At 43.0% G+C, this 23574-nt stretch overlaps 1 protein-coding gene across 2 annotated transcripts in view; it reads left to right on the forward strand.

The window, feature by feature from the left end:
• STAU2 (staufen double-stranded RNA binding protein 2) overlaps positions 1 to 23574 on the forward strand; it is a 165581-nt gene that overhangs the window by 81565 nt on the left and 60442 nt on the right. The window contains exon 12 of one of the 2 annotated variants that reach the window (XM_054385295.1): positions 16751 to 16864. The exons of the other annotated variant lie outside the window; for it this stretch is intronic. Coding sequence (XP_054241270.1) covers positions 16751 to 16864 — 114 coding nt within the window. The remainder of the gene's footprint in view (positions 1 to 16750; positions 16865 to 23574) is intronic. 2 annotated transcript variants of the gene reach the window in all.

Raw genomic sequence — 23574 nt, forward strand, 5'->3', positions numbered from 1 at the left:
TTTACCTGAGATCTCTTTCTCTTTGACCAGTATTAAATTCACTGTCAGAACAGTGTTCATGATAGTTAAACAGTTCCTGGTCTTTTTAATAATGAAGAGTTTGGGCCTGCAACTCTTCCTCTAGCAAATCTAGGCACAGTCATGAAAATCAGATTTGGGTTCAGTGGGAATTTTTAATGCAAAAGGAATTAAGAAAGGATTGAGGAGTAAGCCTAAGGGAAATAATTAGGGTATAAATTATTATCATCACATCTTCCATATCTTGAAATTTCAGTGCAGTTGCCTCTGTTTTCCTCCATCAACATTTTGTATGCAAGTGTGCTGACTCATTGATGATGGCTGAAGTAACAACTTCAACCCAAAAGTTCTTTTCCAGAGTAGGTTACGATTATGAAATGATGCTTGCTTAATTAAACTAAAATTCATTTGACTTCCCTAGGCGGAAGCAACTTTCCTTTCATTAGTTCTTGTTCATTGCATGACTAAGCAAAATATTCATACTTGGTTTCCAAGAGGTGGCCGGGAGTCTCGACGTTAGCTATTTCCCTTCTTCTTTCTTGCCTCTGAAGCTGTTTTTACCTTGGTAAAAGCTACATCTTAACCCCTTTTCAGTCTATCCTTTTCCCACAGGAAGGGGGGGAAGGGAACCTTTCAGCTGAATGTTCATTGGTCTTTGCCAGCACACCACAATATTTCTTTTTTATGATCTTCACTATCACTTAGGACTGGAAAGCTATGACCAGATTGTTTACTTGTAGAAGCTGTATCTCTGAAGGCAACAGACTGACACAGTAGTTGTGGATTTGGGTAGCAGGACTGTGCCTCAAACTTTCCCATAAACTTGCCATGATAAATCAGGAGAAGGCTAGAGTAAGACATGTACCAGTTGTTTGAGCTCTTGAAGAGCACAGATCTCTGAATTAGCTTTGAGCGTTGTAAGAGCGCATTGATGCAAATTGCAGAGTTAAAAAGTAAACAAAAAAAAACCCAAACAGGAAAAAACCTCCAAGCATTCCCCAGCAGCTCCAGATTCAAATAGCTACAGTCAAGGGATTTATAAGACTTTTTAAATTGTTCTGGTGAGTAGAAGTTAGCTGAAAGCATTCTGAGGAATGCTCAGTATTGCATCTGCTTCTGAGCAGAATCTCCCTGCTGGGGAGGTCAATGGGAAGAAGTGAAAGCAGACTGTGAGGGAGGGGAATGCTTCTGGCTTTGCAGCAGCACATCTCAGTGAAGCTTCCATGGTTTCTCAGAAAATCAGTGGGCATTTCCTGCCTATGGGCCATAGACTACCTTCCCATCACAAGTGTCCTCTTACAGTTCTTACAACAGATGATCTTTTGGGTTGCTTTTGTTTTCATTTCCATTCCTCTTTCAGGAAAGCAGCAACTTTTCTTTGCTTCTCTCAGCCTTTCCCAGGGGTCACTGCTTTGTGTCAAGTGGCCCTCCCACAATGTAAGTCACCTGCAGTCTTCCTCAGGAGTTATCTGCTGGGTCTACCCTCAAAAGCTGTAGTCAGAAGATTAGCCATTTTGTGGTGGTTGTATTCAAATGATCATTTATCTAGGAGTGAAATGGAGCTGAGCTGTGGTCAGCTGAACAAAACCCAAACCATCTCTCTTGAGTCATGAATGGCTGATGTGATTTATCTCAAAGTTCCCCAAATCACTTTTGAAGAGACAAAAAAATCCCAAAAGTAAAACTTTACTCAGTTTTGAGGGTACTGAATCTATTATGATTAATATAAGTGTAATTACAGTGTTAGTTGTCAGAGAAAGTGCACTTGCAAAGCTGCCTGCAGATAAACAAACCCAAAGGTATACTTTAGCAAGCAGCTAAAGCCAAGAAGGAAGAGTGTAGCAAATGTTGAAAACTAGAATGTAAACCCAGATAATACTGTTCTGTCCTTAATCTTGTGGCCACTGCCGAGTGGGGACTGAAGGCCCAGCAAATGGGCTAGTTCTGGGGAGAGCAAAAGTCTCACCAGTCATTCAAAGTGTAAAAAACTAAACAATAATTGAAATAATAAGGCCTCTTGGCAGCATTCATGTCAGTGGGTTTGAAGGCCATGTCGGCAAACTGGTTTTATAGAGATGTGTCTTTGAAGAAGATCTTGTCTTGAAAAATCAGGGTATTAAAAAAAGGAAGCCATTCATAGAGTAATATTAGATGACACTTCTTGAAATCAGGCTGTTAAAGCAAATAATGTTTCACCCACATTTGGGGGTACATAATTCTATAATCCTCTCTCTATATAAACCGTGCATCTAACCCCCCTGCCAACCAAGGCCTTGGAGACTGCATTCCCGGCAGGGTTGACTGGGCTGCAAATATTAGTGAAATTGTTCAAAATCAGTAGTGTACAGTCAGGCCTAGAGGGAGCTGTGTTCAGCTGCTTCTCTTTAGTGTTAACCCTCGGAAGGGCAGTGGGAACTGAGTACTTGTTTTTGAATACAAATATCATTATGAAACCCCTTGAAGGAGCTGGAGAGTGACCAGGCAGCTGTGTGTTACCAATACCTGCTTCTACATAACAAGCTGTGGAATTGGGCTTTTGGTTCCTGTCCCAGTGTCTTCATCAAATTTATTAGTACTGCACCTGCTTGTTGGTCAGATGGGTTTCTGTACCAGTGTGTGAAATGATGTTGCACTCTTATCATGACTGAAAGTATTGAAATCTGGCCTTTTGCAGATGGGTGATCACTTCCTGTGTGCTGTTCAATAGCTAGTGCCATCACCTCAGCACTGTGTCTTGCCCAGGAGGACTATAAACACCTTTAGAACTGGTTGTCAAAGTCATTATCTCAGTTTCTGTCTCTTCTGGGTACTTTTCATGTGTTTTTTTCTGAGGTGAAGTTTACACTTTCACCAATTACCAAGCTACTGCTCAATGTTTAAATTGCTTTAGAGTCCTGTTGTTGGTTAACCCTGGGGGGCAGCATAAGCCCCACAAGGCTGATTGCTCACTCCCCCCAACAGTGAGATGAAAGAAAGAATTGGAAGGGCATGAGTGAGAAGGCTGCTGGGTTGAGATAAAGACAAAAGCTGTGTGTGCAAGCAAAGCAAAGGAAGGGATTCATCCACTGCGTCCCACTAGCAGGCATCACATCTAACAGTTCCCTGTGAATGCCATAGCACAGGGTGTTCCCCTTCCTCTTGCCCCAGCTTTTATCAATGAGCAGCATGCCATGGGTGTGGGATGTGCCTTTGGTCAGTTGGGATCAGCTGTCTCAGATGTGTCCCCTCCCAGCTTCTTGCCCACTCCCAGCCTGCTCACCAGTGGGGCAACATGAGTAGCAAGAAAAGGCCTTGATGCTGGGCAAGAACTGCTCAGCAACAGCTAAAACACAGGGCTGTTATCAACACTGTTTGGGTCACAGATCCAAAATTCAGCACTATACAAGCGGCTGTGAAGCAAATTAGTCCCAATCCAATCAAAACCAGTATAATCTCTACCCCTTATCCATTCCATGTATGTCATGCTCAGGTCCCACACTACCCAAGAGATCTCATTAACACCCTACCCTTCCCATGCTCTGATACATACACAGATGTCATTCCTTTAGGCCACCCCTTTGCAAAGTCCCACAGAGTCCTTTTAGTCCATCCTTGTTCCATGTTATGGTAGCTCCTCAGGACTGGAGTGTTGTGTGTGTTGTGTGTGTTACTTGGCTCAGTTGGGTCACTGCTGCACTTCCACAGCTTCTTAGGAGGCTTGTCCTCTGCTGGTTCAGATGGTACCTGCTGTAGTACTTCCTGTAACGTGCAGCTCAGCTCCTGGGCTACAATTTAAAAGTATAGCCATGACAATCTTCACTGCCTGACCCTTTGGACTAGGCCATCATCTACTGCCACAAACTCTCCCCTTGCCCCTTCTCCAGTGGGGAATTATCCACCAGTCCCTCAAGGTGTCTATGCTCCAGTGTGAGCTTGTCCACAGGCCAGCATCCCTGTTCCAGCATGACCTTACCTCTAGGCCACAGTCCCCTCAGAGGAGCAAATGCTCCTTCAGGGACTACCCCATGGCCACAGACCCTTCTGGAGTTGCCCATTCTGGTGTGCAGCTATCCACAGCCACATAGCCTGGACTTTAGTACCAGCCTGTCCATAACAGCAGCAGCAGAGCACAGCAATGCCCTGGCCTTCTGCCAGCCCCTTGCTGTTATCAGTCTGTTCCCAGGCAGATAAGGAAAAGAGGAAGCAGCAGGAGCAAAGCCTAGCTGCTAACAGGCACTGGACTCTTATCTGCAGTGAGGCCATCAGCCCCACGGCAGGCACCGGAGTCTGCCAAGTGGTAGCTGAACTGCTGCACGTTTGAGCTGGCACTGATCAAACCTGCTGCTAGCTCACTGCCCTCCTGTCTCACACTGGGTGCCAGAAGAGGCTGCTCTGTGTTAACCCTGGGGAGCAGCTCAGCCCTGCTCAGTCACTCCCCCTCTATGGGATGGGGGACAGAAGCAGAAGGGTAAAAGTGTGAAAACCCAAGGGTTGAGATGAGAGCAGCTTAATAAGCAAAACAAAGCAAAATCAGGAATTCTTTTACTACTCTCCATCAGCGAGCAATTGTTGAGCTAGTTTGTTTCAGCTCTTTGAAGGGGGCTACAGGAGGGCTAGAGAGGACTTTTGAAAATGGAATGACAAGATAAGGGGTGATGGCTTCAGACTGAAAGAAGCTGGATTTAGGTGAAACATGAGGAAGAAATTCTTCCCCATGAGGGTGGTGAGGCACTGGAACAAGTTGCCCAGAGAAGCTGTGGAGGCTCCAAGCCTGGAAGTGTTGAAGGCCAGGCTGAATGGAGCCTTGGTCTAGTCGGAGGTGTCCCTGACCACAGCAGGGGATTGGAGGTATATGATCTTTAAGGTCCCTTCCAACCTGAACCATTCTGAGATTCTGTTTCCTGAAAGCAGGGCTTCAGCACACATAATGATTACCTGGAAGACAAATACTGTTAATTCCAAACTTCCTTCTTCCTTCCCTTATTGCTGAGAGTGGCATCATATGATCTATCCCTTTGGTCATTTGGGATCAGCTGTGCCGGCTGTGTCCCCTTCCAGCTTCCTGCCCACCGCCACCTGCGCACTGGTGGGGTGATGTGAGAAGCAGAAAAGGCCTTGATGTTGTGTGAGTGCTGCTCAGCTGTAGCTGTGAAAAACATCAGCCCAGTCCCAGTAAAAAACTCGTACAGCTTTACACACTTCACTGGCATCTTTCCAGCTGTGTGCCACTGGGCAGAAGCAGGAAATAGAAGAGTTCCTTTTTCCCATGTGAACTTCAAATTCTTGTGCTCCAAAGAAAACTTACACCCTTTTATCAGTTTGGTTTTTTTCTACATCACCTTGCCATTTATTGAAGACAACTACTTATTTTGGTTGCATTAACAGGGAATGAAGTTTCCTCCAAGGAAAGGCAGCATTTTATTAGCCGTCAGGATTTTATTAGCAATTTTAGAGGCATCTCTGATTTGCACATCAGCAGATTAACTGTCAGTTGAGAGTCTTTGTCTGTCTCTTAGAAACTTGCAGATGTCCTGCTACACTGAAAATCAACTTGATATTGAGTGACTGTTATGTAGGAAAGAGCTTCAGGATCTCCAAACCCTAATTTCTACATGATTAGCCCAAAGTAAGAAAACATGTTGGGAATGTGAAACGAAGGGAGAGATAAATCAGCACAAGCTGATAGCAAGGATTGTTCTTTGTGGGAAAACCAAAGCACTTGGACTTCATTCCATTTTGGTTTGTAAGAGGTTTTTCATCAACTGGGGGAAGATACCACAGGCTGATGGCAGTGACCCAGGGTGGAAGTGGTTTTATTGGTTTCCATTCATTTGAGAAATGTTTCTGTGAACTGACGACCAACAGGTCCATATTACCCTATAGCTGACCTCAAAAGAAGTAAAATAGTGGTAATCATTCTGCAAAAGAGTAATGATAGGAACCATTGGTCCCTTCCAACCCTAACAATTTTATGATTCTCCTATCAGTACCCATAAGGAAAGGTATCAAGTTTAGAAACCATATTCAGCCACAGAGTATAATGCAGGATGGAATATTTGCTGCAGGAGGATTGTTTCTGAATCATTTCAGTACCTTGAGTACTGGGTTCAGCTTTGGGGCCCTCACTACAAGAAGGGCTTTGAGGTGCTGGAGCAGGTCCAGAGAAGGGCAACAAAGCTGGGTAAAGGTTTGGAGAACAGGGCTGGGGAGGATCATCTGAGGGAACTTGGGGAGAAATCTGGAGAAAAGGGGAGATCTTGTTGCTCTTTACAGCTACCTGAAAGGAGGTTGGAGTCATGTTGGGGTAGGCCTTCTCCCTAGTAAGAAGTGACAGGACAAGAGGAAGTGGCCTCAGGTTGCACCAGAGGAGGTTTAGGTCAGACATTAAAAGAAACTTCTTTCCTGAAAGCTTTCTCAGCCACTGGAACAGGCTCCCCAAGCAGGTGGTTAAATCCCCATTCCTGGAGGTGTTTCAAAGAGGCAGAGATGTGGTGCTGAGGCACATAGTTTAGCGCCAGACTTGATAAGAGTTAGAGAATGGTTGGACTGGATGATCTTAAAGGTGTTTTGCAACCAAAACAGTCCTGTGATTCTGTGAATTCAAGAGTATGCAGAATTAGCAAATCAGATGTGAATCTGGCTTCAAGGGGCAGTAGATATCCTGACACAAGGTCTCCAACAACCTAGGTTCTGGCTAGAAATCTGCCTAAACTGTCTTTCCTCTGGGTTTTCCATCACTGCCTGTCTCCCTCTTGCAAGGAGGGAAGCCCTTTACTTCAGTGCTGCTGAAGCTTTGCTCTTGCCTCCAGAAGCAGCCAGGGTCTCCTTTTTGGTTTCATTGGCTAAAAGGAAGGAAGGTAAACAGAGCATGGCTGGCTAATGGCATTGCATGGGTCCCCAGGTGTGGTGTGGGTGTCACCTTCAGACTAGTGTATCTTTTCTCCTTGTCATCTTGCAAATAACCACTAAAATCCTCCCACATATTCCTGTACATAACTTGGTCCCTGGAAAAAAAAGGCAAATTCTATTTTCATAACCACTTTTAGAATTTTGAGGGCTTGTGTATGAGAAAGTTTAAAAGCTGTCAGGGTTGCTCAGAACACTACAGCCAGCTCTAAAGGCACCGGCCCCAGTTCCCTGCCAAAATATTTCTGAGTAAATCCTAATGTGACTTGATAACTGAGCTACAAACCATGGCTTGGAACACCACCAAAACTTTGAAAGGCTGGAAGTTTCAGCTGGCAAAAATGTGTAGGTGTGAGGGTGAATTCACAGGAGACTGGGGTTTAGCCTTAATTATCATGAAGGAACTCAGCTCTCAAGCAAAAACCCTTGAGAAGAGAAGCCACAAGAAAGGTGAGGAAGGAGGAAAGAGGCAAGTTACAGTTTATTCCTCTGGTTGTGACTTGAAGCTGAGGCTTTTCAGAGGATTTTTTCACTGTCATCTCATTCAGAATGTGAAGCAGAGCAAAGCAGGATGATTTTCAGAGGTGAAATGATTGTGTCTTGTTTTATTTCAAGAAGAGAGATTCTTCCTGCATATGCCCTGTATCTGGGCTAGGGTCACAAACACAGGCTCCTCCACAAAAGCTCTGTAATATCTTCATCCTCTGTGTACTTTATTAGCAGGACACAAACTCCCTCACCTCCCTCATCTTTTTAGGCCATGGGATGAAAAAAGGAGATGCCAGGGGTGCCAGTTTTCCCTGTTTCATTTAACTGTGAATTATAAAACTATTTTTGACTCCTCTCCCTGAAAATACAATTTTAATCTGAATAATTGTGGGTTAACGGATCAGAGGCAGACAAGTTTTTTGTGCAAAAACCATGTCAGGTGTAACATTATTTTGTAGTGTTTTGCTGTGGTTTAAGTTGAGAATCATTCCTTTGTTATTTTTAACCATGTTTCTCATCTTCATTTTTGGAGGGGGAAGGTTGTATTCAGTCTTTTAGATCAACATACTTCAACTGCTCTCTGGTACATCTGCAAAATAATACACATCTTAGTTACAGAGTAGAAGAAGTGACCAGGGGAGCAGGGGACTCTCCAACATCAGTGGGAGTTTTTTATGGAACCCCAGCATGGTGAGGGTTGGAAGAGGCCTCTGGGGGTCATCCAGTCCAACCCCCCCCTGCCAAAGAAGGGTCACCCACTGCAGGTTGCCCAGGATCACTATGTTCAGGTGGGTTGTGAATCTCTCTAGAGAAAGAGACTTCACAACCTCTCTGGGCAGCCTGCTCCAGGGCTCCAGCACCCTCACAGGAAAGGAGTTTTTCCTCATGTTCAGGTTCCAGTTTGTGCCTGGTGCCCCTTATCCTGTCACTGGGCACCACTGGAAACAGTCTGGCTCCATCCTCTTGAACCCCCCCTTTAGCTCTTGCTGGACATTGAGCAATTCCCTTCTCAGGCTGCTCTTCTCCAGACTCAACAGACCCAGCTCTCTCAGCCTCTTCTCTTCACAGAAAGTCTTCAGGCCCCTCACCTCAGCATCTTAATAGCTTCTGCTTGACTCTGCAGTAGTTTCTTTTCTCTCTTGAACTGGGGAGCCCAGAACTGGACCCAGTATTCCAGCTGTGGCCTCACTAGGACTGAAGGATGTGCTCCTCAGAAACATTGTCCTTATGACTGAAGACCTGGGTGAAAGTTGAGCAGTAAGCAGCTGGTGGTACTGATGCTCCTGGCTGCTGCTGTGGCAGCAGTGGTGTTAGCTCATTTTCTCTTCATTAGAACCGAGCATGACATCCAGAGAGAGGGCAGAGCTGGGTCTCCATTTCCCATGCCCCATGCCTACGCCCATGCTTTCCAGATCTCCTGCATCCCTGGAACAGGACCTCTGAATTCAGAGGATAGCTCAATAGGGTGAATAAAAGGACATGCAGGGTTCTTTCCTTCAGATGGCAAATCTGATTTGCATTCAGCAGGCATTTTATCTGTTCTCTTTGGGAACTGTATCAGCTAATTTTTTTCACTCCTATTTGTACTTCACATGACTTTCTGGATGTCAAGTGTCTGCCTTTAGTCAGGAACGTAAAATACTGCCCCAGTAACTGTGACAATGCCTTTAGTCTGCTTGTTGTTACTTATTTATGGTGCAGTAATGCTTTATTTCTTAGTCTAAACCCTAGGACTGCATTTTAATGAAGATTTAAGACTCCATTACAGCTGCTATTCAAACTCTGTGAGAGGGGAGCATGTTGGAATAGCTGAAAATTTACTGCTGAGCTGTCAGTCTTTAGGCCACCGAGTGTCTTTCCCCTTCCGTGCAGTAGCTGGGGTGGAAGCATTGGCCCCTGCTGTGCAGCAGACACAGCGATTAATGAACCTGAGGCACACTCATGAAACCTGTGTTTTCTTGACACAATGATTGTGTTATATATCACAGCCCAATGTACAGGCCTTTATCTTTCCTTAATGATCTAGCAAGGGGGCTTTGTCAAATGTGGGTGTTTTTCATGCACTCCTTAGATTTGTTCCACAGGGGGTGACCCTTAGAAACATCTGAGGGGCATGCAGTTAGCCAGCTCCCTGCTGAGATTAGTAAAATACTATATTTAGTAATTGCACTACATCAAGGAGCTCCAGCATTGCAGGAAGCAGTTTGATTCAACACTTTCCCCCCCTGATTTTTAATTTTTCTCTTTTTTTTTTCTTTTTTCCTTTTTTAAAAATTTTCTTTGATTTCCCTGCATCCCCTCCTCTTTTTTTTTTTTAATTGTAAGCCTAATTTTTTCATCTGGGACAATTTGTTTTTTTCATCTGAGTCTTGTTTTTATATCTCTGACTCAACTTTTCCTGAAAATCTTTGTTCACATAACAAAGTTTTCCTACATTTTTTTTTTTTTTTTTTTGTAAAATACTTGCAATTGCAAAGTGGTATTTGGAATTTCTCTCCTGCTACTCCATATCTGAAGAGAACAATCTATTATTTGTTTGGAAAGCTATATATAGGATAACACAAGGATTCACACTTTGAAGTACTGGAATACTATACTCTGAAAGCTCCCCCAAACTGGCTTTGAGCAAATGGCGAAAAGGAGCAAATAGATTTGATTTATTTCTGTGCCAGGAGTGTGTTTATTCACCAATATGTACGAGGCAGAGTCTGAGCTCAAACAAACACTATCGTTTCATTTTTTATAGCAGATGACATGACTAACGGTAGATGAGCACCAGAAAAAGGAAAATAAAAGACCAAGATGGAAAAGACAAACATTTCACCAGGAAGCTAAAGGAAGAAAAATGTTTCACGAGGCTCTCGTCCAAGTCAGAATTCCTGTTTTGCCATCAGGGTTTGGAGCTCATTCGCTTGCTGCTGTAAATCCAGAGCAACCTGTGTAAAAACTTGGAAGTTATTCTGTAAATTCAGAACTAAATTGGATGCTTTTCCTTTAAAGGGCAAATTTAATGCCATCCTTTGTTCTAACAAAATAGTCCAGGCTTGTCAATCCAGAAGATTTGTGCTTTGCTGAATATAATAGCATTTTATTACCTAGTTTATTTCTGTCTAGCAGCCTGAGACTCCTGCTGATGCTTCGACCTGAGTACATTTACGTTTGGAAACACGAACTCCAGTGTCACAGATGACTTCTCACTTTTGCTAGTTCATACTATGTTTTAAAATTATTTCAAGAATTAATTAAAACTAATTTAAAATTAGTTCAAGAAAGAAAGTGGCCAGACAGAAGTTGTGTTTCAAACTGTGAACATCTAAGCAGCAGTGTGTGAAAATAGTAGCCTCTATTTTTGCTCCCCTCAGTCTCTTGGTAATGCAGAGTTAGCTTTTTTTCTGACAGTAGTTTAGCATAGCCTGTTGTGGAATCGTAACATAGAGTGGCCTGAGTTGGAAGGGACCTTAAATGTCATCTAGTTCTAACCCATGCCATGGCTTTCAACCTGGCACTAGCCCAGGTTGCTTGAAGCCTCATCCAGCCTAATCTTAAACACTTCCCTAGTTCTACTGCCTCACCACCCTCATAGCAAAGAACTTCCTAATATCCAATCTAAATCTACCCTGTTTTAGTTTAAAGCCATTGCCCCTCGTTCTGTCACTGCAGGATGTAAAGAGTCTCTCCCCAGTTCTCCTGCAGCCCCTATTCCAGGTACTGGAAAGCTGCTGTAAGGTCTCCCCTGAGCCTTCTTTTTTCCAGTCTGAGCAACCTCAACTCCTTCAGCCTGTCCTTGTAGAAGAGGTCCTCTATCCCAGTAAAACCTTAACTCCTATGTAGTAGTATAACAGGTCTCTTACCTTTTCTGCCCTTGTTTGTACAAAAGGACGGATGTTCAAATTCGGAAGTGCCCACTGAAGACCAGCAGACTACCTTGTGCTTGAAGTTAGGACACTGTATTTACAGAATAATTTATGCAGATTAACTGTGGCTGTTACCTGCAAGTGCACATTGGAATATTTTACTGCCAGAGAAATCCTGCAGTGTTTTTACCATTTCTGGAAGAGCACTTGCACCTTAGAGAGAGGGACAGAATAAAGCTAGATTCAAGAGACAGCTTTATGTAAATACAAGAGAAATGGGAAATTTCCTGCTTTTGGAAAAGCATTATCATAGAAGTAACCTTAAATGAAATTTCTCATGTGGTTTTATGCAGTGTAATTTAATTTTCCCCTTATAAAGTAACATATAAGGTTGAGAATTTTGGTTATGCCATTCACATTCAGTTGTAGCATTGTAAACATTCATCTTATATCTTCCTTTACATGAAGCTATAAATGTCCAGCAAAATATTTGCATCTCTTCAGTAATTTAAAATATTAAAAACAAGGGCCAGATTTCAGCATTGCTCCCAAATGGTTTTTAGACCTCTGCATACATTTCCATATACATACACCAGTCAGTAGTATAGATAGATACTCATAGCTCCTCCTTTGTGCAGCTTCTTCCTGACTGAAGCTATCTGTGAGGGGATATAGGGTTGCAGCTTGTGTGCCCATGGAAGATGAAAGCCTACATGTATGAGGAAATCCATGGCATGTGCTCATGGAAAAAATGACTTCTGGAATGCATTTGGTGATGTTGCTGCCTGGGATGCATGGCGTGTTTGACATGTGGAGGGTTCGTGCCCTGCCTGCACAGCACATGGAGTGCTTGGCATTCCTGAGCTGGTTGTAGAGGGTTTATCTCAGGTACTCCACAGATGGAGTTACCCAGGAGAGAAGCTGGCAGTGCTGTGTGCTTTTTTCAAAAAATGAGCAGGCCCATGGAGTTGCTGCTGAGATCGTGTTGTTGTGGCACTGCTTCATGCTGTGTAGACATACCTCAGAGGAGAGTTACCTGTAAACCACTTGGTCTGAGGGTGGAGCATTGCATTTTACTCAGAACTTTGCACAACCCTTACTAGAGACATCTGTATTCTGGCCATCATTTTCTAACAAGATCCTAATGCTCTTCTAGGAAATCTCCGTTTGTATGCTATCCAGGGAAAACATTCTGAACGTTAATGAATAGCATTTCATTTCTCTTTAATCCTTCAAATGCACAGAGCTCATTTTTGAGTACCCCCTAACTGCCAAAAAAAACCCCAAACCAAAACCAACCAACCCAAAAAAAACCAAACCAACCAAACCCAAACAAACGAAAAACCAAACCAAACCAAAAAACATAAGCAAGCAAACAAAAATTAACCAAAATAAGACAGAACTCATTGATTCTTTGATCTTTACTCCCATAATATATGGAAAAGGAAAATGGCCATTTGTGGTTAGCCCAGAGGCCGTAGTCCCAGCACTGCCATTTGCTCCTGCTAGTGCTGAGTCAACTTGGATGAACCATTTAATGTCTGCCCATAAAGTGCCCTTACCTGCAGAGATAAGCTGTGTTCAAGCACTCTTGTCTCTTAAGGCACAGAAGAGCATTATTGTCATCGTCATTAGTGGATCTCACTAATGGCCACAGATGGAGCACTTGGCCAGGCTTCAGTCATCAATCCTTGGTCGCAGATCCTGAATCAGCTATTGGCTGTGCCTTCCTGTTCCCCTGCCTTAAATGATGGGATAATCTGAAACCAGTTTTGTAGACATGCAAGTTCCTCCCATACTTAGTCTAAATAGCACAGGCAATTAAACTGAAATATTACTGCTGGCCAAAAACCTTGAAGCATCTGCTGCTGTTTAGGCTCTTTGATAACTGTTTGACTACTACCATTTCTTTCTGAGTGCCTGGTTTGGACATTCTACTCAAATAGGCAAGTATCCACTCTTGTTTGGCAAAATAACTCCACACTGTCTCATAGATCAGATTACAAGAGGAAAGGAATGAAGTAGTTTAAGAATGTAGCAGCTGGACTGATAAATAGCAGAAGAGAATCTACTCTAGGTGATTCTGCCCTGGTGGGGGGGTTGGACTAGATGATCCTTCAAGGTCCCTTCCAACCCCTAACATTCTGTGATCTGTGATTACTGGAAAATTGCACATAGGCATGCCAGATGGAGAGGGCATCTGAATGTCTTTGCTGACTGCATGTATCTGTGAACTAGCCTCCCTGCTGGGTGAGAGCTGGGTCTCTTAAACTTGGAGAAGAGGAGCCTGAGAGGTGACCTCATTCATGTTTATTAAAGATGTGCAGGGCAGTGTCAGGAGGATGGAGCCAGGCTCTGCTTAGGGATGTCCAATGATAGGACAAGAGGCAACAGGGGCAAGCTGAGGCAGAGGAGGTTCCATGTGAGCATAAGGGAAAACCTATTCACTGTGAGAGTGACAAAACACTGGAGCAGGCTGCCCAAAGAGGTTGTGGAGTCTCCTTCTCTGGAGACATTCAAAACCTGCCTGGATGTGTTCCTGTGTGAACAGCCCTAGGTGATGCTGGCTGTGGTGGGGTTGGACTGGATGATCTTTCAAGGTCCCTTCCAACCCCTAATGTTCTGTGATTCTGTTATTTGATGAAAGGACAAACTTTTATTCTGTTCCCCATCCAAAGTCCAGGTGAGGCCAAAAGTGCATCATGAAATTTCTTTGGGAAAGTTAAGCCTAGCAAGAGAGCATAATTCTGAGTTTATTGCAGTTTCAATGTGGGACTCCAAAGGGTGTGTGGATCCAATCTCTGGTTGCAGATAATACTGACCTATAATATCAATCAGAATTTTCCCTCTGGATATCTCTTGCTCTCTCAGTTTCTTAGCCTTGCTTCATTCCAACGGACATTAACAAAGTGTATTATATTGCTCTGATTCTCCTTAAGGGTAACCCTCCAAACCTGCTATGCAGTTCAGAAAGTGCCTCTTTTTCATTTCTCCATGTGCACTGGGACACGTACTTTTCAGTGTCACCAGATTTTGCCCCTTTTGCTTTGTCATGTTTGCAGGACCACATCATCTTCTTGCTCTGTTCCTCCTTGTCACATTCCCTCAACACATACTACATACTACTTGCTAGCTTGCAACCAGATACCAGTTGTGAAAGCTTGCTAAGTCCTTGTCATAACAGTAGTTCCTGACATTTAAAGAACTTCGGTTTATATTTGCAAGCCAGATTTCATACCTCTCCCGATTAATCAAAGTTAAACCATTGTATACATGAAGGGGCCTCTTGTGGTTTCTAAGTAAGCAGTATGGCTTTTCTGGCAGAGAGCCATGAGCAATTTAGTAGGCACATATTGCTGGGACTGAGAGGAAGGGAGACAGGGATAATCCAGAAACCTTCCAGAAGGGCTGAGGGAAAACAATATTTCTATACATAGGACAAGAATTTAATAGAATCATAGAATCAGTCAGGGTTGGAAGGGACCTCAAGGATCATCCAGTTCCAACCCCCCTGCCATGGGGGCTGGCCAGAGCCTCATCCAGCCTGGCCTTAAACACCTCCAGGGATGGGGCCCCAACCACCTCCCTGGAGAACCCATTCCAGGCTCTCACCACTCTCATGGTGAAGAACTTCTTCCTCACGTCCAGCCTGAATCTCCCCACTTCCAGCTTTACTCCATTCCCCCCAGTCCTATCACTACCTGATATCGTAAAAAGTCCCTCCCTCCCCTGGAAGGCCACAAGAAGGTCACCTCAGAGCCTTCTTTTCTCCAGACTGAACTCTTTCAGTCTGTCCTCATAGGAGAGGTGCTCCAGCCCTCTGCTCATCCTGGTGGCCCTTCTCTGGACACCTTCCAGCATGTCCATATCCCTCTTGCAATAAAGGCTCCAGAACTGGACACAGTACTCCAGGTGAGGTCTCACCAGAGCTGAGCAGAGGGGGAGAATCACTTCCCTTGACCTGCTGGCCACACTTCTCCAGATGCAGCCCAGGCTCTGGTTGGCTTTCTGGGCTGCAAGTGCTCACTGACAGCTCCTGTTGAGCTTCTCGTCCACCAGCACCCCCAAGTCCCTCTCCTCAGGGCTGCTTTCCAGCCAGTCACTGCCCAGCCTGGATTTGTGCTTGGGATTTCCTCGACCCAGGTGCAGGACCTTGCACTTGGTCTTGTTGAACCTCATGAAGTTGGCTTGTGCCCACCTCTCCAGCCTGTCAAGGTCCCTCTGGATGGCATCTGGATGGCAATTTTGCTTTCTGTATCTTGCTTCTGGCCACAGCCAAGCTATTTCTCTGTGTTGTCAGTAAATATAGCACCGACTTGGTTTTCTTCTCACTCAGGCAGTTTTGCACTGGCTTTGCTTCAGCTGAAGTGCTCCCAGTTTGCACCTGTGGCAGAGAAGAGTTAGGCACAGGGGATTTAGTGTGCATGGCACACAGTTAAGTGTCATACATGTCACTAAATCATTTCCACAGGAATAGCTCTAATATGGTTCCTAGCTGTCTTCAGAAATAATAAAGTTTAGATTTGTAGTCTGAAAGTCAAGATGAGGCTTTGTCATGGAACTTTTGCCTGAGACCTGTAAGTACACACTAACATAAAAGGTCTGTCTCCAGCAGAGCTCTCTCTCTTTCCATCTCTGTGTGGCAGGGGTCACACAGCCTGTGTAAATTACCACCATAAAGTAAATTCCACCTCTCCTGCAGAACAAAGTGCTTGATCTGACTATCTAGAAGCTGGGGAACTGTAATATTTCCATAATTCATCATGAGTGGCAACCTGTTCTTAATAATGAAACCCTGGCAGCATTTAATTTCATTTTGTCTCAATGTACTGAAGTACCTCCGTTCTTTAGGAGGTTTAAGAACTCTCTGAAGGGAACCTGAAGACAAGGGGAATCATTCAAGTCAAAGCACTATCTTCCTCTGTATTTTGTGCAAGGTTCAGGTTCAGCATGCACATCTTGACATTGGTAGGGAATGAGTAGAAAAGGATATCCTAGACATCTCAGGAAGAATGTTAGTTCTTCCCTAATCTAGCTCTCATTTTGATTTAATTACAAAATCAAATTCAAATACACAGGAGTAGCCCTGTCCAAATGGTTAGTGGATTTGAATAGCAATGGAAAAATGTAGACTGTTACTGCAGGTATTTGGAATTATAATGATTTACATGGATGTTTTATAACTTCAGCTGCAAAATGCTGTTAAAATATATCTAGGCTGGAAACTGGAGCTGAAACTAGGTTCTTAGAATTATGCAATCACAGGAACTGAAGAATTCGGCACTTCAAACACTATCCAACAGACCTATCATAGAACATTTGTCCCCAGTTCAGTGTGTGGCTAGCCAGGCTATATTACACACTGCTTGTTTGATAGCAAAGTTGAATTCAGTGTAAATGTTTGGAATTCTTCTTACAAAGTTGTTGGAAGGGGACAGTATTTTAGCATGCCTCCCTTGTGCAGATGTGGTGTTTAGCAGATTACGTATGTTATTCTGTTATAGGTACACTACACTGATAGACAAAATGGCAAAGAGTGTATGACCTGTTTGGCACTGTCTCCTGTGCAGATGACTTTCCAAGGTATCGGGAGCTCCATTGAAGCCAGCCATGACCAGGTATAATGCCTTCACCCTGCACTGCTACTGATTTTATTAATACCTAGTAAGGCCAGAACGTCAGCATTAGTAAATTTAACATTTCCACACATCATGTGCTTTTCGTATGGCGTGTTTTTGTCACTGGGATTTGCCAATCTTGCCGTAGTAGAATCCTGATTACTTCTAAAGAGTGACCTGAAAAGCAGATAAAACTATGCTCCCTTTGACCTAGTTTTAAGACATAGTAGGAAAGGCTGAAACGCTTGCTTTGGGTTTAAAGCGAGACGTAAGCTTCCTGCAAAGGTTTTCTTTGATTTATACATGTATCAGGTCTTGTCTGTCCTATTTTTGCAAGAAGGTTAAGGGTAGCTGGAAAAGCAAAGAGGAAGTCAACATCTATAGCCATCATCTGTCACAAGAAATTGGCATTTGAGAGGGGAAAGGGATTTTTAACCAGACTATGTAAAACACTCTTTTCATTTGGCTGTTCTTAAAATGTTTAATTCAAGCTTCTGGCAAAAAGCCAGGAGAAAAAAAAAAGAAGTCTCAATATTAGTTACTCAGCACCCTGCTACTTCAGATTGGAACTGAAGGGGTCTTCCAGTCTAGCCCTCTTATCCTCCAACACTCTTATGTATAAGAGCAAGACAAGACGTGGATACTCCAAAAGTTTTAAAAGCAAAAAGGAAACAAGTAGAAGAAAACTTTAAACCAAACCTTGCACCATTCTTCAGTAGACTGGAAAAAGTATTATTTTTATTTGCCTTTGCAGACCATCTTTTAATTGCACTGTGCACGCTCAATGTAAGATTCTGTAAGGAAGAAGAAAAAGTCACCTTAAGAATTATCAGAATTAGTTACTTTTGGGGAACAGTTTCAGACACTCTTAGCTATTTTTTAAAATTTTTATTATTGTTATTACTATTCTAAGTTAGTCGTTAGCATAAACTAAGCCCATTAGTCATGTATATGGTAACTTCCTGTCCTTAAGCATTTGGTGTTTCACAGTAATGCAGAACTGGGGTAGGTCAGACCAGGCTTTGACATTCAGTTCTCATTTCATCCAGCAACTTGTTTGTGCTGCTCTGAAGCTGCTCCATTTCGCTCGCAGTAGATATCTCTTTATAAAAATTAGTTATAACTCAAATACAATATTTAGACATTTCAGTGAATTTAAGGTGGTCCCTGTCAATTTGGTAACAACTACATTCTGGGCTAGCAGCCAGCTTGGCCTTTGTCTTAGCATTTATTTAGGCTAGAATATGATATGTAAACTAAAGAAAGACTTTGTAAGCAAAAAGCACATTTAAGCTATCTGAACAATTACATATTTAAGACATCTAAATGAGAAAGTGTTATTGAACCTGCAAAGTCAAGCACCTAGAAACCAGGAAATTCCTGATTATGCGGCAGCGTTAGCCTGGTCCCAAGTGTAGCCATTCAGTGCTCCAAACAGGACATGCTTCTGCCAGGAGAAAACCACCAAAAGCTTAAAATAATGTAGATAAAGATTGCATCAGAGCATGTGCACAAATAGGTCAAATTAACTTTACTTGGGCCATTATGAAGCTAGAATTTCCTGATCTTTCTTCCATTTGAAGTTCTAAAACACTTCTTGGTTGGTTTTAGTTATGTGATTTTCCTCAAGGCTCTTAAAATGGAAAATGTTTTGGCATTGCATGATGGGCTGCTTGAGGCAATACTGAACTCGCATCACTTGTGCAAAGGCTTCACCTGAGCTGAGAGGAAAAGAAAATAATCATCTAAAAGCCAAGTGGGGCACAAAACAGAGCCACATACTGGGCAAAATTCACAAATTTCTGCTTGTGCCCTTCCTAATCATCAAAGGAATTCCGTTTTCTGGGGAAAAGGGATGCTATTGACTGATAAGGGTGGTGGCAGGACTGGACTGAAGGGTTATTTGAAGATTCAAATATGAAACATACCGTACCACCTGAATAACAGGAATCACTAGCAAGCAAGCAGAAAGCACAAGTGTTTTCAGGCACTGTAATTAATTAATAACAAAATTAGGGCTTTTAACAGACTAACTAAAACCAAAAATCCCCTTTTCTTTCTTGTTCCTGTGTGATTGATATGATTTTGCTTGGTTTGCTACTGTTTCCTTCCCAGCAGGTTTATTTCATACCATTCTTCTTCTGAGAAAAACAGGAGACAGAAACTCTTTGTTAAGCTCAGTTAATCCACAATGTAAAGAACCAAATGAAATGAGTGCCAGGCAGACATGTACTTTAAAACTGCAGTGCTCTTCTGTAACTTACTTATGTAATCTGTTACTTTCATTTCATCTCTTTTGCATTGCATGGTAATTAGGGTGGACTAATCACCTGAAAGCCAATAGAGACACATGGATTTGGTGCAGCTAGGAGACCAGTTTGACTTCAGGATCTGTTCACTACAGTGCTTATGAAGAGAGTTATTCTCATGTTCATTCTAGATGTAGATTTTATAATTTCTAGGTTTTGTTTTTTTTTTTTAATGGAGAACTGTCTGAATGAGGCACTGGAATAGTTTATGGGAAAGTGGTGAAATCTGTTCCTAGAATCCCAGAAATGTTTGGGTTGGAAGGGACCTTAAAGATCATGCAGTTCCAACCCCCTGCCTTGGGCAGGGGCACTTCCTGCTAGCCCAGGCTGCTCAAGGCCTCATCCAACCTGGCCTTGAACACCTCCAGGGAGGGGCATCCACAGCCACCCTGGGCAACCTGTTCCAGTGTCTCACAACCCTCACTGGAAAGAATTTCTTCCTAATCTCCAGTATAAATCTGCCCTCTTCCAGCTTAAAGCCATTGCCCATCATCCTATCACTACAACCCCTTGTAAAAAGTCCCTCCCCAGCTTTCTTTAGGCCCTCTTCATGTGTTGAAGGTCTCCCTGGAGTCGTCTTTTCACCAGGCTGAGCAGCCCCACCTCTGGCAGTCTGTGCTCGCAGGGAGGGTGCTCCAGCCCTCTGTGATGTGAGAACATCTGATGAAAAAGCTGTACACCAGATTTGCCACAGTATCATGGCAGAAAAACCTCAGCTGGCCACATACCTCGATCAAAAAACAAAACAGAAATGGGGGATGCCCCCCCTCCCCCCTCAAGCAATCAAAAAAGCATAGCAGGTTCCCAGTGGCATCTCCAAGACTATAGTTTGATGTAAGACATCTCTCTACTCACACCCACTGGGGGTTTTGTTAGCCAGATCCCAGTGTGTTTACAACCTTACATAACCACATTAGCTTGATGTGGCAAACATGCCCAGAATCGACACAGCAATTTTTCAGGTCCCTTGCTCTTTTCCTATCCTGCCTGGGGAGCTTTCATTCTTCACATCACTTTCAGTTGTAATTTTAATGAGTTTGAGTATTTTCCCCCACATACTTCATTTAAGCAGGTTGAGATTAAAATAACCCTTTCATACTGGCACACTAATTAGTGTGTATTTCAAAAGCCTGGTTAACAAAACATCTCCTTTGGGCTGGAAGCAGTTTTATGGAAGCAATTGCTGGACTTTCATTTTTCTTTAGGTAAACAGTAAAAAAAAAAAAGGAAACGTTCCTAAAGTAGCCCTGCTGGTTTTTGCATTCAGATATGCCAGCCTCCAGCAGAAATTTCATGGGATTTAGAATATTTTTTTCCTGAATTATTTATTTTTCTCTTTTACATTCCCTAGTATCTGACTGTGACTGTTACTATGCATTGCTCCTTCCTTTATGGCCACCACTCTTTTGGTTTGTTGGTGGTTTTTTTCAGAAGAATTTAACTACAAGCATCTTTTAGTTAAAATGGTCACCACTTTCTAGTGGCTTTCTGAAGCAAACTCAAGTTTGTCCTTGAATCCTGGTGGGTTTTACCTTGCTGTGGGACTGGAGACCCTGTTTCTCAGGGTTTAAGGTGGACCTTAGGCATGCAATGTGAATGAATGCTGGTGATACAAAGTAACCAGAGGGAACCCCATGTAGTTCTGTTTGTGTCACCAAGAAAATTCGAAGTACGATGAGTGGGAGACAGAAAGGGGAAAAATAATCAAAAACAGGAGGAAGAAATAAGCAAAAATAGGTGGAATGGAGCAGAAAACTTAGAAGGTGCAGAGCAATGGGGCAGTGAATGTCTAAAGGCTGTGGAAGTGGGATAAAGAGAGGAAGTTAGAGCTAAGTGGAAAAGGGTGCTAAAAGCTTCACCAAAATGAATAAAGACATCATCTCTAACTGCTTGGTCTGAAAGTCAGAGCTTGGCTTCCACCTGGCTTCTCAAAGACACTGAATTGCTTGTTACTGACACAACTGAATATCCTTCAGCTTTAGTGAACTGGATTATAGGAAGAGGTCTTGGAATCCTTGAGCACAGACCAAGAACTCGTTGTTAGAAGGTGTGATGTTATCAAAGTACTGAAGAAAATAGAGATTTCCCTTTTCCCTAAAGAATCCTAGTCAATACCATCAAGTTCTTAGAGGTATGCTTCACTTAACATGTATTGTGGCACTCACTTGGTAGTTAGATTAAATTTGACAGTCTGTGTTATACAAGATGGCCTGTGACAGAGTTTCAATCTAAGAAGTGTCAGTTCTGCTACATCCTGAGCAATACAATGTCAAACTCAGCTTCCCTCTTTACATATGTGTTTTGGAAACTTGCAATGTTGCCATCTTTAGTGGCTTTGTAATAATTGCTGCTTTTCTGAACTCTTCAGCTTTGAGTGGCTGTAAGACTGTGCTTCAGGGGTCTCATAGCCTTGTGGGTGTCACAGCTGTGAAAAAAACCCTGGGAAAAACATCTTGGGTGCATTCTTAAGACTTTCTGGACAGCAGGAAAATTGAAAGCATAAACATTCATGTGTAAATAAAACTATTTTAAAGACCATTCTGGTGATTAAGAGGAACAGATTTGACTCATATTGGGATTTCTGAATGCTTGCCATGGAGTACTTTGCCTATAGAACTGAATTTTTAACCCCCAGTGACTTGCTGTTTGCTGAGCACCGACCAGTTCCACTTAAATTTTGGGAGACAGGTCTAAGAGCAGAGCTTCACCCCCCTTTTTATTATTTTTTAAAGTTTCATTCTTTTAATGCTTTTTGAGGAGGTTTTAACATAGGAATGTTTTTTGGAGCTAGCAATACTGTCCATTTGTTTGTCAGTGACTTCTGTCATTCATTTCACCCAGTAGTCCCAGTGAGGTGTGCATTTTAAGTGAATACAATGAACCTTCAGCACTTACATTTTCAGCCACAATGCTTTCTTAATGCCTTTCATTATATTTGTGTTATATATTAGGCCATGTTTTTAGAACTCTCTTATACTTTATAATGTGTAAACCAGAATACTTCTATTTTCTAGGACAGATGACAGCTGTGTAATGTTATATGTAATCTACCACTATTAACACTTATTTTCAAGCATAAAATTAGGTGGAAAGAGAATAAGCAGGGACAGGAATTGCAGAAGTGGAAGAGCCACTGATGAGGTAGACTTGCTAGGAGAGTCCAATAGGGAGGAGCTGCACTGAAAGTTGTATGTCATGCTCAGCAGGTTCAGAAATCATTGCTGGAAAGCTTGACAAACAGCAGTGACAGGCAAATTGAAATGTGGTTTGTAGCAAACCATCATGATCAGCCTGCAAAAAAGCACTGCTGGGCAGGTTCAGAAGGTTGTGGTGATGCCCAGGGGTGAGCAGCTTCTGGTGCCAGTTAAATAACAGCAAAGGTGGAAGCAGTTCCCTAGGGACTAAAGAGTTTGGATTAGAGTGAGGTGCTCAAGGTGCTTGGAGCATTGAAAATTAAGAAGACCTTTACCTTGTAAGAGCAAATGCAGAACACATATGAAGGTCCACATCTCTCTAATTATTCTGGCCTGAGAACTGCTTGTAGAGTGTGCTGAGGAGGCAGCATCAGGGGACTTCTGCCAGCCAGAGTGGCTGACTGAAATCAAACCCCCAAAAAACTAATGGTGTAGTCAGTGAGTGTGCAGAGGATGAGAATTTGTCCAATGCTGTAACTCAAAAAAAAAAAAAAGAATGGAATTGAGGTTTTCTTAAGATGCCTTTACTGGCCCTCCCTTAATTTCTGCTTTGTTCTGAGGCAAAACTGGTGCTTTCTAGATGTTCAGATTTAATTCACAGTGGGTGTTTGTGCCCTGGACATATCAAAAAATGATAAAATGTTAGGACTTTCTTTAAAAAAATACATGTATTGGTTCTTTGGGCTGATGTTATATGATCCTACCTCATCTTGTAGGAACATCTCACGCAACTAGCTCTCCTTCTCCTGCCAACGTGATCTGCCTGGCTGCTGCCTTCTCCTTTTCATGGCTCCATAACCTCCAGTGTGGGTCAGGGATGGCCATAGCAGAGTGCCTGGTGCTCCAAAAGAGACAGTTCTCCTGGGACAGAAATATAAACTGCTTTTGATATGCAGATATGCAGCACCACTCTTCACTCTTCTCTTGTTGTACTGGGAAAGTTGTGCCTCTTAGGTTGACATTGCAGTTGGAGTCATCCTGTCAGGTTTTAGCAAGGCTCACTAGGACCATGTCTGCTGTTTGGTACTTTTTCCTCATCTGCTGTGCTTCCCAAGCCTGTGTGTGGAGGCCTTGGTTCAGGATGTGTCATCTTTCATTTTCATGTGGCAAGTTACTTAATGACTGCCTACTGGGAACAGAACGTAAGCAAAGGCATGGCTGCCTCCCTGCCAGACTCTGTCAGCGCTCTCATTCAGGGCTTCCTGAG

Source organism: Indicator indicator, chromosome 12, assembly GCF_027791375.1.
Source record: "Indicator indicator isolate 239-I01 chromosome 12, UM_Iind_1.1, whole genome shotgun sequence".
Classification (NCBI taxonomy): domain Eukaryota; kingdom Metazoa; phylum Chordata; class Aves; order Piciformes; family Indicatoridae; genus Indicator; species Indicator indicator.